The sequence below is a fragment of the Equus caballus genome, chromosome 5 (genome assembly GCF_041296265.1).
Source record: "Equus caballus isolate H_3958 breed thoroughbred chromosome 5, TB-T2T, whole genome shotgun sequence".
In the NCBI taxonomy this organism is placed as follows: Eukaryota; Metazoa; Chordata; class Mammalia; order Perissodactyla; family Equidae; genus Equus; species Equus caballus.
In genome coordinates this window covers 10,318,986-10,333,109 of record NC_091688.1, presented here as the reverse complement: position 1 = coordinate 10,333,109, position 14,124 = coordinate 10,318,986, and the positions used below count along the sequence as shown (strand labels likewise).

General features: G+C 36.5%; 1 protein-coding gene across 20 annotated transcripts in view; it reads right to left on the bottom strand.

Moving 5' to 3' along the window:
* Nucleotides 1-14,124, bottom strand: part of RABGAP1L (RAB GTPase activating protein 1 like) — a 674,786-nt gene that overhangs the window by 146,348 nt on the left and 514,314 nt on the right. For all 20 annotated transcript variants that reach the window (XM_070266397.1, XM_070266404.1, XM_070266408.1 and 17 more), the window contains 1 exon segment: nt 9,184-9,312. In XM_070266397.1, the coding sequence (XP_070122498.1) occupies nt 9,184-9,312 (129 nt within the window).

Below are 14,124 nucleotides of genomic sequence, written 5' to 3'. Positions count from 1 at the left end.
TTTGAGTCTAACCCCTTACCTCATTTGAGGCATGTCTCTGTTGATACATCCCCTTTTCTCTATCAAATCTTCAACTTTTCTCTTTCTGGGGGCCTTTCTGTTTTATTTGAAGACAGAGTGGTCTGGTCCCTGGATATCAACCCTCACCATTCTCTGATCTATAGTCACATTGGCCTTCACTTAGTTTCTTACACCTACCTTACTCTTTCCCACCTCACACTGTTTGCACGTGCTGTTCCTTCAGACTGGAATGCCTTACAATCTGAGTTCAAGAAAGCATTCCCTAAATCACTGAGTCAAAGTCAGGTTCCTTCACTCTTTGCTCTCATATATCCTATGTTATCCCTTCTGAGTATTTTTCTCACTTTGTAACTAAACGTTGATTATCTAATTCACATTTTCCACACAACAGTTTAAACTCCACGAGTTCAGGGAGCACATCTGCATATGTTCAACCTTGTATTCCCTGAGTCTAGCACAATGCCTGATATAGAGTAGGTGCTCAATAAAGAAACTCACTCAAAACTTTTCAGCATTTAAAGTCTCTTCTTTCCGATCCTCCAAAAGTCTGTCTCAGCCTCATGTCTGTTTATCTCTCTCTTGTACTTACTCTCTGGCTTGCTGGCTCTCTTCCATTCCCTATTTTCTCCTCATACTAACCTTCTTAGAAGAGTTGTTTCTTCTTCCTTTCCCCATTTGCTCACCTCCCATTTATTCCTTGAATCATTGGCTTTTATACCTCATCCTCCACTGAAACTATTTTCACTAAGGCCATTAAGGACTTCTTTATTGTTAATTACCACACAATGTCCACTTTCCACTCCTTAGTACCTTACATGACCTCTAAGCATCATTGACATTTGTTCAACTTATTCCTTCTTGAAAACGAATACTTTTCCCCTTAGCGTTCACACTTCACACTCTTCTGTGTTTCTTCCGGCCTTTTCTGTCTCACCAGCTTCTATTCCTCAGCCCATCTTTTATATGTTAATGTATCTATCCTCAACCCTTGTCTCTGGTTCCTCTATGAGAATCACCCACTCCCATGGTTTCAATACTGATGACATCCAAATGTCTACTTTTAGCTGGGATCTTACTTTACTATCCACAGCCCACTTGATATTTCTATGTACTTGGATATAAGTTCATGGATATACACCACAAACTTATCATATCCAACACTTGCCTCATTATCTTCCATCCTTGTAATTTGTTCTTCTTTGTTTGTTCCTTTTTGCAGTGTGATTTCTACCAAGGTGCCTAAGTAAGAATCCTGAGTGTCATCACGGCTCCCTTTCCCTGCCCTAATGCTCACATTTAATCAACAAGATCTGTTGATTCTATCTCTTGAATATCTCTGGAATCTGTCCACATCTCTCCAGCCCATGACAAATACTCTGGTCACTTCTTACCTGGATTTCTGCAACCATTCCTAAATCGGTCTGTCACCAATATCTACTCTTACGCCTTTCAAACCATTCTCCACACAGCAGCCAGAATCACCTTTCTAAAACATAAATCTATCATTTCTGTCTCCTATTTAAAACCCCTCAATGCTTCCTCCCCAAGATAAAACCCGAATTGCTTACCACAGCTCACACGGCTCTGCGCCAGCTGTCCGGCTCTCGCTTACCTCTCTAGTCTTCTATTTATTCCCCTCATTACCTATTCTCCAGTCACGAACTACGTTCAGGTCTTGGACAACTCAATATTTTTTTGCCTCTGGGCCTCTACATACTCTCTGCATGGACCATCCTTCCCGCTGTTTCCATAACACTCCTTAACTCCTGCTAATCCTTAAGGTCTCATCTTAACTCTTACTTCCTTGAGAAGTCCTCTTGCATAGTTTCTGAGACACCATAGGCATTTATTAAATGACCTATCTTTCCTAATTCCCTTGTTTTAGTTTGATGTCAGATTTTGCAGTTTTAAGTTTGCTCAAGTTATTTTACTAATAAAATACAAATGAAATAGGCTGATTTATATTTTAAAACATTCTTTTATGAAGATCTACCAACATAATATTTTCAGTGATGTGATCAACTTTGCTATTAATGAGGTCCATTGTAAATGTGACATTTGCAACATTATTCCAAATAAAAATCAACTTAAAAAAAAAAAGACTTGCTTCTCAGTCTTTGGAGAGTAATTCTCAGGAAAGGTTTACATGTCCATAGAACTAAGGTATATATAGATACCCTAACTTATACTACAGATGTTTTACTCTTCTAGTTCATCTTTTTATTTTTATCAGAGCAATGCCAGCTAAATGACTTCCATTATGTTTAAAGACTCAAATTTTTAATATTTCATCATCTACATACATAGCACCTATTTGAACCATATGTGGCATGAAATATTGAATTAAGTCATAGACAATGTCTAAAATATGACAGTTTTTGACCAACAAGAATGGCAATTTCATCAATTCAACCTAATACGATGTAAACAGTATTAAATAAAATTATGTAGAAAAACAGGCAATCAGACCAAGAATAATTATAAAGGTTATGTCTATATGTATTTGAATATATATAGTATGCCATTCATAAATTCTTAGGCTCTATAGAAATATCAATTTGCTTAACACGCTTAAGATTGTCTCATAGTACAGAGACTAATTTTTTTTTGAGTCACTGAGTTCCCTTTAAGAATCCAATGAAAGCTCTACATTGTCTCACCAGGAATAATAAAATGCTCATGTGCTTATATAAAGAAATTAAAATTTCTATTGATTCAGAGTGCATGAAGCCAAGGTTCAAGTTTAAGAAGCTCTGCAATAGCAGAATTTTTAACTATAAGGTAAAAAGTTTAAATAACGATATTCAACAAAAGCTGATTCCCTGGGAAAGTGTAGGATATTCATATAGTAAGTAACCAAATGACTTTTCAAAGTAAAGTCCGATGGATCAACATATTTTCTAATTTTAGCCTGGCTGAAACCATAGGAGCAGAGGGGATATTGGAATAATTTTAAATAATGTTAGTTAAATTAGAAAAAGTAAACATCAAAGGATACTTCTGATATTTAATATTACACAGGTTTTAGAAAAATAAAGTTATTTATCCAATCCAATGTGGTTTATTAATACAGCCTGTTGGTACACTCACAGAAATAAACCACATAGAGAGCTAAGTTATTTTTTACCTGCAACTGTTCCATCTATTTTAGAACCAGTCAGTTCACTGAAATCACCGAACACCTAGTTTCTTAAAGTTAGAGGAAAGTAATTCATTTTGTTGGGTAATTAAGTGAGAAAATGTCCATCCAAAGATACAAACATACACAAATATTAATTTTGAAAATAATTAAAATGCAAAAAAGTCTTACTACTTTTGACAGAAATTCTATCTTTAATCTTAAACTAGCTGTAGATAAGAGGTTGTGAGTTCAACTTTTTTGCCTATTCCATGCCTGCAGCCACCCCTGTCTGTGAATGCTTTGTCTGACACACAGTCTTGGTCCCTGAGTCCAGGATTTCCTAAAATTTCCAGTTGCAGCATATATTGCTGTAATGATGGCATGCTGACTCACATCCTTGCCACATTCCCACTTCCATTATTCAGTGTAACACCTCACTGTCCATAACCTCTCACAGGGTGCCATGTAACAGGGTGCAGAAGGGGGAGGTGGTGTGAACAGTGGCATAGGCCTTAGTGTTTTTTCAAAACTGCAAGTATTATGAAACCAATTTAGTGGGTTATGACTAGTTTTTCAGTTTGAGGAATTTTCTTGCAGGGAGAGGAGAGGTTTAAAATGAAACAGAATACAATACAGTAGAAAAGAAAACATCAGAGTGCATCATACATTGTAAGGGTAAGCATCTCTTCAGATATATATATATGTGTATGTATGTATGCATGGTCAAGGTCTTGATATAAATTATTTTAAAAGGTAGGTCTTGGTTTAAAAACAATTTTAAACCTTTAGGATGGAGACCTACATTTTAGTCCCACCACAATCTCCGAATACTGTAGTGCTTATGTCTTCCTTTTCTCAATTGCATCTCACATCTGTCTCACAATCATGTTATAAATTAAAATGGTGTCCTGTGATACAAATCAATACACAAAAATCTGTTGTGTTTCGGTACACCAATAACAAACTATCAGAAAGAGAAATTAAGAAAACAGTCTTATTTAAAATTGCATCAAAAGGAATAAAATACCTTGGAATAAATTTAACCAAAGAGGTGAAAGATCTGTATGCTAAGAACAAGACATTAATGAACGAAATTGAAGAAGACACAAATAAATGGAAAGATATTCCATGTTCATAGTTGGAAGAATTAATATTGTTAAAATGTCTACTACCCATAGCCATCTACAGATTCAATGCAAACTCCATCAAAATTCCAATGGCATTTTTCACAGAAATGGAGCAAGTAATCCTAAAATTTGTATGGAACCACAAAAGGCCTCGAATAGCTGAGCAAGCTTTAAAAAAAAAAACCCCAAAAAACCAAAGCTGGAAGCATCACGCTCCCTGATTTCAAACTATATTACAAAACTACAGTAATCAAAACAGTATGGTAGAGCTACAAAAACAGACACACAAATCAATGGAACAGAAAAGAGAGCCCAGAAATAAACCCATGCATATATGGTCAATTAATTTATGACAAAGGAACCAAGAAAATACGATGGGGAAAGGATAGTGTCTTCAATAAATGGTGTTGGGAAAACTAGATAGCAACATGCAAAAGAATGAAAGTGGACTACTATGTTACACCATACACAAAAATTAACTCAAAATAGATTAAACACTTGAACGTACGACCGGAAACCATAAAACTCCTAAAAGAAAACATAGGTGGTAAGTTCCCTAACATCGGTCTTGGTGATGACTTTGTGGATTTGACACCAAAAGCAAAGGCAACAAAAGAAAAAATAAACAAGTGGGATTACATCAAACTAAAAAGCTTCTGCAAAGCAAAGGAAACCATCAACAAAATGAAAAGGCAACCTACTGAATGGGAGAAGATATTGGCAAATCATATATCTGATAAGGGGTTAATGTCCAAAATACATAAAGAACTCATACAACTCAACAGCAAACAAACAAACAATTTGATTTTAAAATGGGCAGAGGATCTGAATAAAAATTTTTCCAAAGAAGATATACAGATGGGCAGGAGGTACATGAAAACGTATTCAACATCACTTACCACACAGGGAAATGTAAACCAAAACCACAATAAGATATCACCTCAAACCTGTTAGAGTGGCTATTATCAAACCAAGAAGAAATAACAAATGTCGGCAAGGATGTAGAGAAATGGGAACCCTTGTGTACTACTGGTGGGAATATAAATTGGTGCAGCCACTATGGAAAATAATATGGAAGTTCCTTAAAAAATTAAAAATAGAACTACCATATGATCCAGCAGTTCCAGTTCTGGGTATTTATCCAAAGAAAACAAAAACACTAACTCGAAAAAATATATGCACCCCTATGTTCAATGCAGCATTATGTTCAATAGCTAAGACATGGAAACAACTTAAATGTCCATCAATGGATGAAGAAAATGTGGTACATATATGCAATGGAATATTATTCAGCTATGAAAGAGGATGAAATCTTGCCATTTGTGACAACATAGATGGACCGTGAGGGCCTTATGCTAAGTGAAATAGGTCAGACAGAAAAATATAAATACCATATGACCCCACTTAGATGTGAAATCTAAAAGAATAAAAAACAAACAAAATGAGCTTATGGATATAGAGAACAGACTGGTAGCTGCCTGACACTGGGGGTGGTGGGAGGTAAGTGAAATGGGTGAAGAGGGTCAAAAGGTACAAATTTCCAGTTATAAAATGAGTAACTCATAGGGATGTAGTATACAGCGTGGTGACTACAGTTAATACTCTATCACATATTTGAACTTAGCTAGCAGTGGATCTTAAAAGTGCTCACTTCAGGAAGAAAAATTTTTTTAACTATATATGGTGATAGATGTTAACAGGACTTAGTTTGGTGATCATTTTGCAATATATACAAATACCGAATAATTACATTGTACACCTGAAACTAACAATGTTATGTCACTTATATCTTTAAAAAAAAGGTGTCCTGTGGGTACTGTTCAAATATCTAAGAAAAAGGTGCTCTCCTTAGATAATGCAGGAAAAAAAAACCCTCTAAAAATTAAAAAGAAAAAACCAAAATAACAACCCCATTATTACTTTTTAAACCATATTCATATCTATCTGTACATGTCCAAATAAATCACTCTGGCTGCACACGGCACTTTCATTCTAGGAACAGTCCATTCAGATCATATTTTGAACTTGTATTCTAACATTTTCTGTTTCTGTGTCTCTCAGATCCACTGTTTCTGGCTTGACAATTGTTAGCCATCTCCATCCTCTGAGGAACTTCATAAATAATACTGGGGAACAAAATCTTTCGAGCCAGGCCTGATGGCCTAGTGGTTAAAGTTCAGAACTCTCACTGCTTTGGTGGCCCGGATTTGGTTCCTGGTCACAGAACCACACCACTCATCTGTGAGTTGCCATGCTGTGGCAGCAGCTCACATAAAAGAACTAAGGACTTACAACTATGATGTGCAACCTTGCACTGGGGCTTTGGAGAGGGAAAAAAAAAAGAGGAAGGTTGGCAACTGATGTTAGCTCAGGGCGAATCTTAAAAGAAAAAGAAAACTTTCCCTATCCCTATAAATTTCTCATTTTTGGATCATTTTTCTGGGTTTTTCATTCTCAATGATTTGCCACTGTGAGTAGATTTCCCTCAAAAACATTTAACTTTCTACCTTCCCAGTACCTTTTAACTCTCTACTGTTTTATTCTTAGAAATGAATGTTTCATTTCAACAGATTCCTAAAGCACTGCCCCAGTTTACAGTACCTTTTTCTGACAGCTCTGGAACAATCAGCTGACTGAAGCCTACCTTTCAAACTTACCACCCACAAAATTCAATCAAAGCCACCATGACCACTGGAATGTGTTTTCAAAGTCCACAGACAAATGTGGCTTATGCTTAGTCATCCGGCCCAGCCAAACGAAATAATCAGTCCTGAAGGCTTTAAAAGTTTGCTTTTCAGGAAGAAGACTTCAGATATCTACCTTTCTTACTATCTTTGGAAAACGATCTCTTTGAATATAGAATTCATTTGAAAGACAATATAATTTTTTCTGCTCAGCTATTTACTTTCAACATTGAATTGAACATTTTAACATTTGGAATTTAGTTTAAAATAAGTAACAATATTATTATATATTACATATAATATATAATTAATAATAAACAAGATAAGTTAAAATTGAAAATAAAAGTGTTACCCAAAAAAAGTGTTACAGTGGGTATGGTCTTAAATGCAGTCTATGTCAAAGTACATTTTAAGTGATGAACTTAAGAACTCGAAGGTGACTCTATCTTCTAATTGCTCAGTCCAAAATCTGTGGAACCATCTTGACTCCCCTTTTCCTCTCACATCCATGTTTAACATATCATTAAATCCTGTTGGTTCTCTTTCAAAGTATACCCAGGTCCAACCACCTCCACGTCTATGCCCTCTGTTATCACCCAGGTTCAATTCAGCATCATTTCTCCACAGGATTACTGCAAAACCCCCTGTCTGCTCTCCTTCCACTCTTACCTTCCTATAGTTTGTTCTCAACATAGCAGGCATTGTGGTCCCCTAAAACTTCACTCTTTCACTCAAAACCCTGCAAGGGCTACCCACTTCACTCGAGTAAAGCCTAAACTCTTATAATGGCCTACATTTTCTGTCTTCTTGTGAGCTCTCTAACTTCCTCTCCTATTACTCTCATTTCATTCACTTTACTCCAGCTACACTGCCCTTTTTGCTGGTCCTCAAACCCAATCAGGCATGAGCCAGCCTCAGGGCCTTTGAACTAGCAGTTGCCCCTGCTGGAATGCTCTTCCCCTAGACACCTCCATGACTAACCCATCTCCTTCACCTTCTCAATGAGGTCTACTTTGACTATCTAATAATAATTGTAATTTTTCCTCTCCTCACCAATCCAATCTTGCTTACTTTGTCCTACTTTTCCTTTTTTCATAGCTATTTATCACCATCTAACATATGAAATATATTCTTTATTATGTTTATTGTCTGTTTCCTTCTGCAAGAATGTAAGATCCATAAGACCTGGGATCTCCGTGTGTTTGTTCAGAGAATAAATTTATATTTATGTCATGGATAGGTAAGAAGATTCTCTAGTATATTCCAGAGGTTCAAGAATTAACATCAGTAAATTGGTCCCAAACTTTTTAAAAACGTGCTCTCTCACCTTGATACCACAACTTTCTGGATAGAGATTTTTATTTCAAGTTATTTTATAAAATTTGTTGTTTTTTTTTTTAAACAATTGAACCAGTTGTTTTGGCAGTTTATAGACATACAATGAGACATTCAGGTGGCTCCTTTTAGGCATGTGGGTTTTTTGTGTGTGTGAGAAAGACTGGCCCTGAGCTAACATCCTTGCCAATCTTCGACTTTTTCTCCCCAAAGCCCCAGTACATAGTAGTGTATCCTAGCTGTAGGTCATTCTACTTCTTCTACGTGGGATGCTGCCACAGCATGGTTTGATGAGCAGTGTGCAGGTCCGCACCCAGGATCCAAATCAGCATACCCTGGGCCACCAAAGCAGAGCACGTGAACTCAACCACTTAGTCAAGGGGCCCGACCCCAAAATTTGTTTAGTTTTATCAGATATACGGTAAAGAGCAATATATCCACAGACATTTGGCAGGTGTGAGATGGGAATGGGCAGATCAAGATTCAGAAGCTTTCCAAGTGCCTCAGAGAAAGGAAAGCACTGCCTAAGCAGTCTGATTTCTTGCTTTGTCCTAAATAGTCTTAAGACAGATGGCAAAAGCTAAAGACTAAGTCTGCTGCCATGGAAACCACTATCACAGCAGCCCATTCTAGAGCCCCACCTATAAAATAAATGTTTGTCTTCCTATTGTTACAATCTGAACATGTCAACTTTCACTCTGAATCCTACTAGAAGGTACAGCTACTACATACATACCAGCCTGACACAAAAGTCTGGGAGAGATGAGTTCATACACAATATTATCTGAAACATAGTCAAAATCCAGCAACACATAGCTAAATGATTTTACATAATTTGCCATGTTATTCTGCATTCAAGTTCTACCTTTATTATAAATAAGTTCATGTATCTTACCTTAATATTGCAAGCCTGCTCCATCAATCTTCTTGCATTTTCCTCTGCTCTGTATCTCTTCGGAAGCTGAACTCTGAAGAACTTTAAAGCACCTTCAAAATCAGCCTGCAGAAGATCTTCCTTTGAGGTCTGCAAAATAATCACCCAGAATCATGATTACATTTTAGTCTGCATTCGGGACAAATACACTGAAAAAAGAATTTGTATTTTCCTGAATGTACTTTTATAGCTAAGATCTAGGTTAGTTCCAAAAATTTTTAGGAAGAGATTTCTAACCTCTTCACTATAAGCTGAAATAAGTCACTACAAATCCTAGGAGCAGCCTAAGAATTAATTAACAGGCTAACGTATTTAATTTATATTACCTGCATATTAGAATGGTGGACCCTTGGAAAGCTAACCAGTTACAGCTCTGAGAAAAAGAAAAATAAATGCCAGAAAAGGAAAAAAAACCTTAACTCTGGGACTAATCTGTGACTTTATAGCTTGATGGGGCATTTTTAGGACACTATTACAAAGCTGGCTGAAGACACAGACAATGCAATCAAAGTACATCAGAATAATAAACACCTAATGGGATGATGACTTTTCAACTAATGACAGCAGCAGCTCAAGTGAAGAAAATAACAAATTGATCCCACACCTTAAAGAATGCTATGAAAAAGGAAATGAACTTTTATGAACTTTTTATGAACTTTTTATGAAAACCAGTGTTTGCAAAATTTACTTCTTTGAGAAATAGCAACCACTGAGAAATAAATATACGCATGCAAAGAAAAAAGACTGGAAAGAAATAAAATGTTTCTTTGGATAGTGGAATCATGTTTTGTTTTGTTTTGTTTTTTTTGAGGAAGATTAGCCCTGAACTAGCTACTACCAGTCCTCCTCTTTTTTTTGCTAAGGAAGCCTGGCCCTGAGCTAACATCCGTGCCCATCTTCCTCCACTTTATATGTGGGACACCTACCACAGTATGGCGTGCCAAGCGGTGCCATGTCTGCACCCGGGATCCGAACCGGCAGACCCCGGGCTGCTGAGAAGCGGAACGTGCGAACTTAACCGCTGCACCACCGGGCCAGCTCCTCCAATCTCATCTTGAATCACATCTCTCTGGCCTTTTTTCTGTTTTTTGTACATACCAAGTTCATTCCTTACTGAAGGCTACCACCCTTGCTGTTCCCTCTGCCTGCAATATTGTTCTCCCATATCTTCACGAGAATAGCAACTTCTGGTGATCTAGATTTCAGTTCAAACGTAAGATCTGAGTGAGACCTTTTCTGAGTACTTAATTCTTCCCCCTAGCTCATCAAATAATTTTCCACCAAGTCATTTTCCAGTTTTATATCTGTTTTCCTCCTAAGGAAAGGGGCCTTGTCTGTCTTGTTCATTACTGTATCCACAGTGACAAGACTAATCTCCAGAATACAGGAGGTACTCAATTAAAATTTACTGAATGAATGAATTCTATTTTCATCTCTTTCACTATATATATAATTTTATATTATTTAAATATATGTATATATAAAATTCTTTTCCTCCCTTCTCCCTTCCCCTTCAAACAGGAACATGTTAAATAAAATAATATATTAATTCATATACCAGGCATTTCGACAGCGGAACTAAGTTGGCTCAGCTTTAGATCTACTAATTAGTAATCAGAAAATAGAGCTAGGCTAACAGTGGCAGTGAAAAAACAAGCTTTAGTACATCTCAGATTTATTTCCTCCCTCACGGATACTTAGACATGACCGCAATGAGTGGTAGTGAGAATGTTTAGCATGATCCAGTGCTATCAACTCATCTTAACTTAGTTGGAAAAGGCAGCTACTGGAAACAATTTCAGCCTAAAAGAGGGCCTCTCCAACTAAAATGTCAACTGCGGAATTATTGGGAAAGCATCTAACTACCAGTTATACCAGACATCCTACATCCCTGGTCTTCCTTTTTCATTTGCAATACTGGTTCTGATGACTTGCTGTTTGGTCACTGTTGGGACAATTCAAGACGGGCTGCTTACAGAGTTTGCAGGGAAACAGGATTAGCAGCTTTCCTCACTACTCAAAGCCTCTGAGGGCACCTTCTATTTTCAGTGCAACTAACCTGTAGTTACCTGATAACAGATGCCCCAAAATTGTGGGAAGCAATCTCTTGCATGCAGGTAGCAGCACAGTTACCTAATTTTCTAATACTGCCAAGGCCTAATTTCAAATCTAGCCTCTGAGTTCATACAGAAGCAGAAAGATTAGGATTAAAGGTGAGGAATCATATATCCTGTGACATTTGGCCTCTGGTCTGGCCATGGTCTGGCCATGTAGACAGAGATGTCGTCTGGAGGAGGCTATAGTTGCAGGGGAGGTGCAGCAAGGAGCTCCCCAGCTGTGTGGGGCTGAAGCCCAACTCAGGTTGAGTGTCTGGAAACCAGAATTCAGAGCACCCTGTGACTGTCCTTTCCAGGACACTGTTGGTGATAATGATGCTCCAGATGGCACGCCTTGCCCAACTCAGTTAAGCCCAAAAAAGAGGAGCTCTAACAACCATGGAGCAAGGAGGCTCAGGCAGACAAAAGTGTGGAAAGTGCGTCCTATTCAACCCTCTAAGCTCAGCCTCTAGAAAGTACTGGGCAATTGAAGGTACTCACACAAGGTTGCAAAGGACAGAATAGATTTATTCCAATTCCAACTCTGGCTAACTCATGGTGTTACGTAAGTCTCCACTGTTCTCCTACTCAAAAAATGGGAATATCTTCAACCTCAAATATTTGAGAATGAAACAAGTTAAGGCATATGAGTGCATTTTGTGAAACCCAAAACAAATACAAGGGATTATAGTTTGGAAAGCTGTCTCTGTATCGCTCAAATATGCTCAGATATTGATACTTCAGTAGCTAAAAACAGTATCCTGCTCTCACTGACATTTTTAATTCCATAAAGCAGGCAGTCTAAGTTGTAAGAACTTATACTTTTCTCATGGACTGAAATAAAGCTAATTTCGTAGTGAATGAAAAAATATGCCAGCAGACAACCCCATGGGGGAAAAATATGTCAGTAAGCAAAAAACATATTAACAAAAACATTGCTTGCCAGTGTTCTCGATGACAACCTGCAGTCCTCCTTTGATTCTGATAAGCTTTTCCCTCCAATTTTCTATATTCCATAATCATTATGGTAGAGACTTCCATAATTATTCAGTGTCACTTCAAATGTCATTGTATGCCATAAGCAGATTATAAATTTAGAGGGCTAACTCTCTGTTTTCTGACAACTGTATCTAACAGGTTTTTCCCTCTACAATTGAGGAATAAATACCTCTTGCTCTGCAAAGATTTAGATGACTTATTAAGAATTTATCACAAAATTGTTTTTTTCAAAATACTTTTTAAAAATCATAATTTGTATACATATGTGTATGTACATCTACATAGTGGGGCCATACATTTTTTATTGATTACATATTCACTGCTCCAAAAAACAATTTTTTTAAAAGCCTGAGATGTCTCACCACCCAGAGATAAATGTAATTAATATTTTATTACATTGCTTATAGTCTTTTTTCCCCTATCCCTACACATACATCTCACGAATATTTAACAAAATTTGAAAAATACTATTATTTTGTTAAACATATGCTTCACAAATGTCAAGCATTAATGTGATAATATTAGTTCAAAATATAAGTAGCAATATTTTCTATAGAACTAAAACATGGCTTCAATCACATATACTAATTACTAATGAGTTGGCTATGGAGATGTTAACTTAGTTAATGGTTATGATTAAGTTTAGAGTTGTATGAATGCTAATCCTCTACCCTGACAACGAAGAGAAGCTTAACATATGATCTTGTGATAAGACCCAAGCTTGAAAAATGCATCCCTAAAAGGCAGACTAACATTTCAAGAACCAGACCAAGTACCCAAAAGAGGTTGTGCTGGCTTCTGGGTATCATTATCCATCTGTGTTCACTACACAGAACCCCATCAGGTTAGAAGAACTGATTTAAACTGGAAAGGCTATTCTTCAACTGGGAAATTCTTACACTTTTTCTATATTGCCTTCAGAACAATTATGAGGGAAAAATAAAATAATGAGAATGCAATTACTTTCCCGACATTATTATATTAATCAACATTAGCCAGAAGATAATACAGACAAGAATTAGGAAATTTTAAATAAGCAAAGATATGATTTCTTCCTTCATAAAATAAAGGAAAGAACTCTGCCAGCTTTTAAGTAAGAATAAATGATAACTTTTAAAAATTAGTGGCTCTATTAACAGTCATCTTTTGCTCCCCAAACTTTCTGTCAAATCTTTTTAAGTGATTAGATGAAACATGTTTACCCTTTACATCTTCAAAAGTAACAGCATTTCTTCCTTCATTTGAATAGAATTATATGAAAAGATTACCTGGACAATTAAAAACATTTAAATAAGTCCTACTTCTATTTCCTTTCAAGTAGGGAGAAAGAGATATCCAGAGGGAAAAGGTAAGTAGGAAATTAATGTAAGTATCCTTGCCACTTGCCCTAGTAAATGAATTAAGCAAATTGCCAGGCACACAATAGACACCAATATAAGTCTGTTCCATGAATTCATAAAGGCTCCACTTCAAGCATACCCAGTATTAAAAAGCCAAAATTTGTAAAATGCAAATTAGAAAGTGGATTTAGGACTTTTTGATATAAAAGTTGACTTTTATATTTTAGGGGGCATCAGAAGTACACATGGTAACTTTTATATTTGGGTCTTTAACTTCTTTTAAGAGTTGTGCAACCTTTCTTCAATAAGCAATCCCTGTAGCAGTTAACAACAGAGATAAAAACGGGAGACATACTTTCTCCTCTTCTCTTTCATTCCCTTAAAATGAAAACTAATTTTTTAAGAAAGTGTTCAAATTAAAAAAAAAAAAAAAAACCCACAAGACTAGGATACAATTTGACAGCATA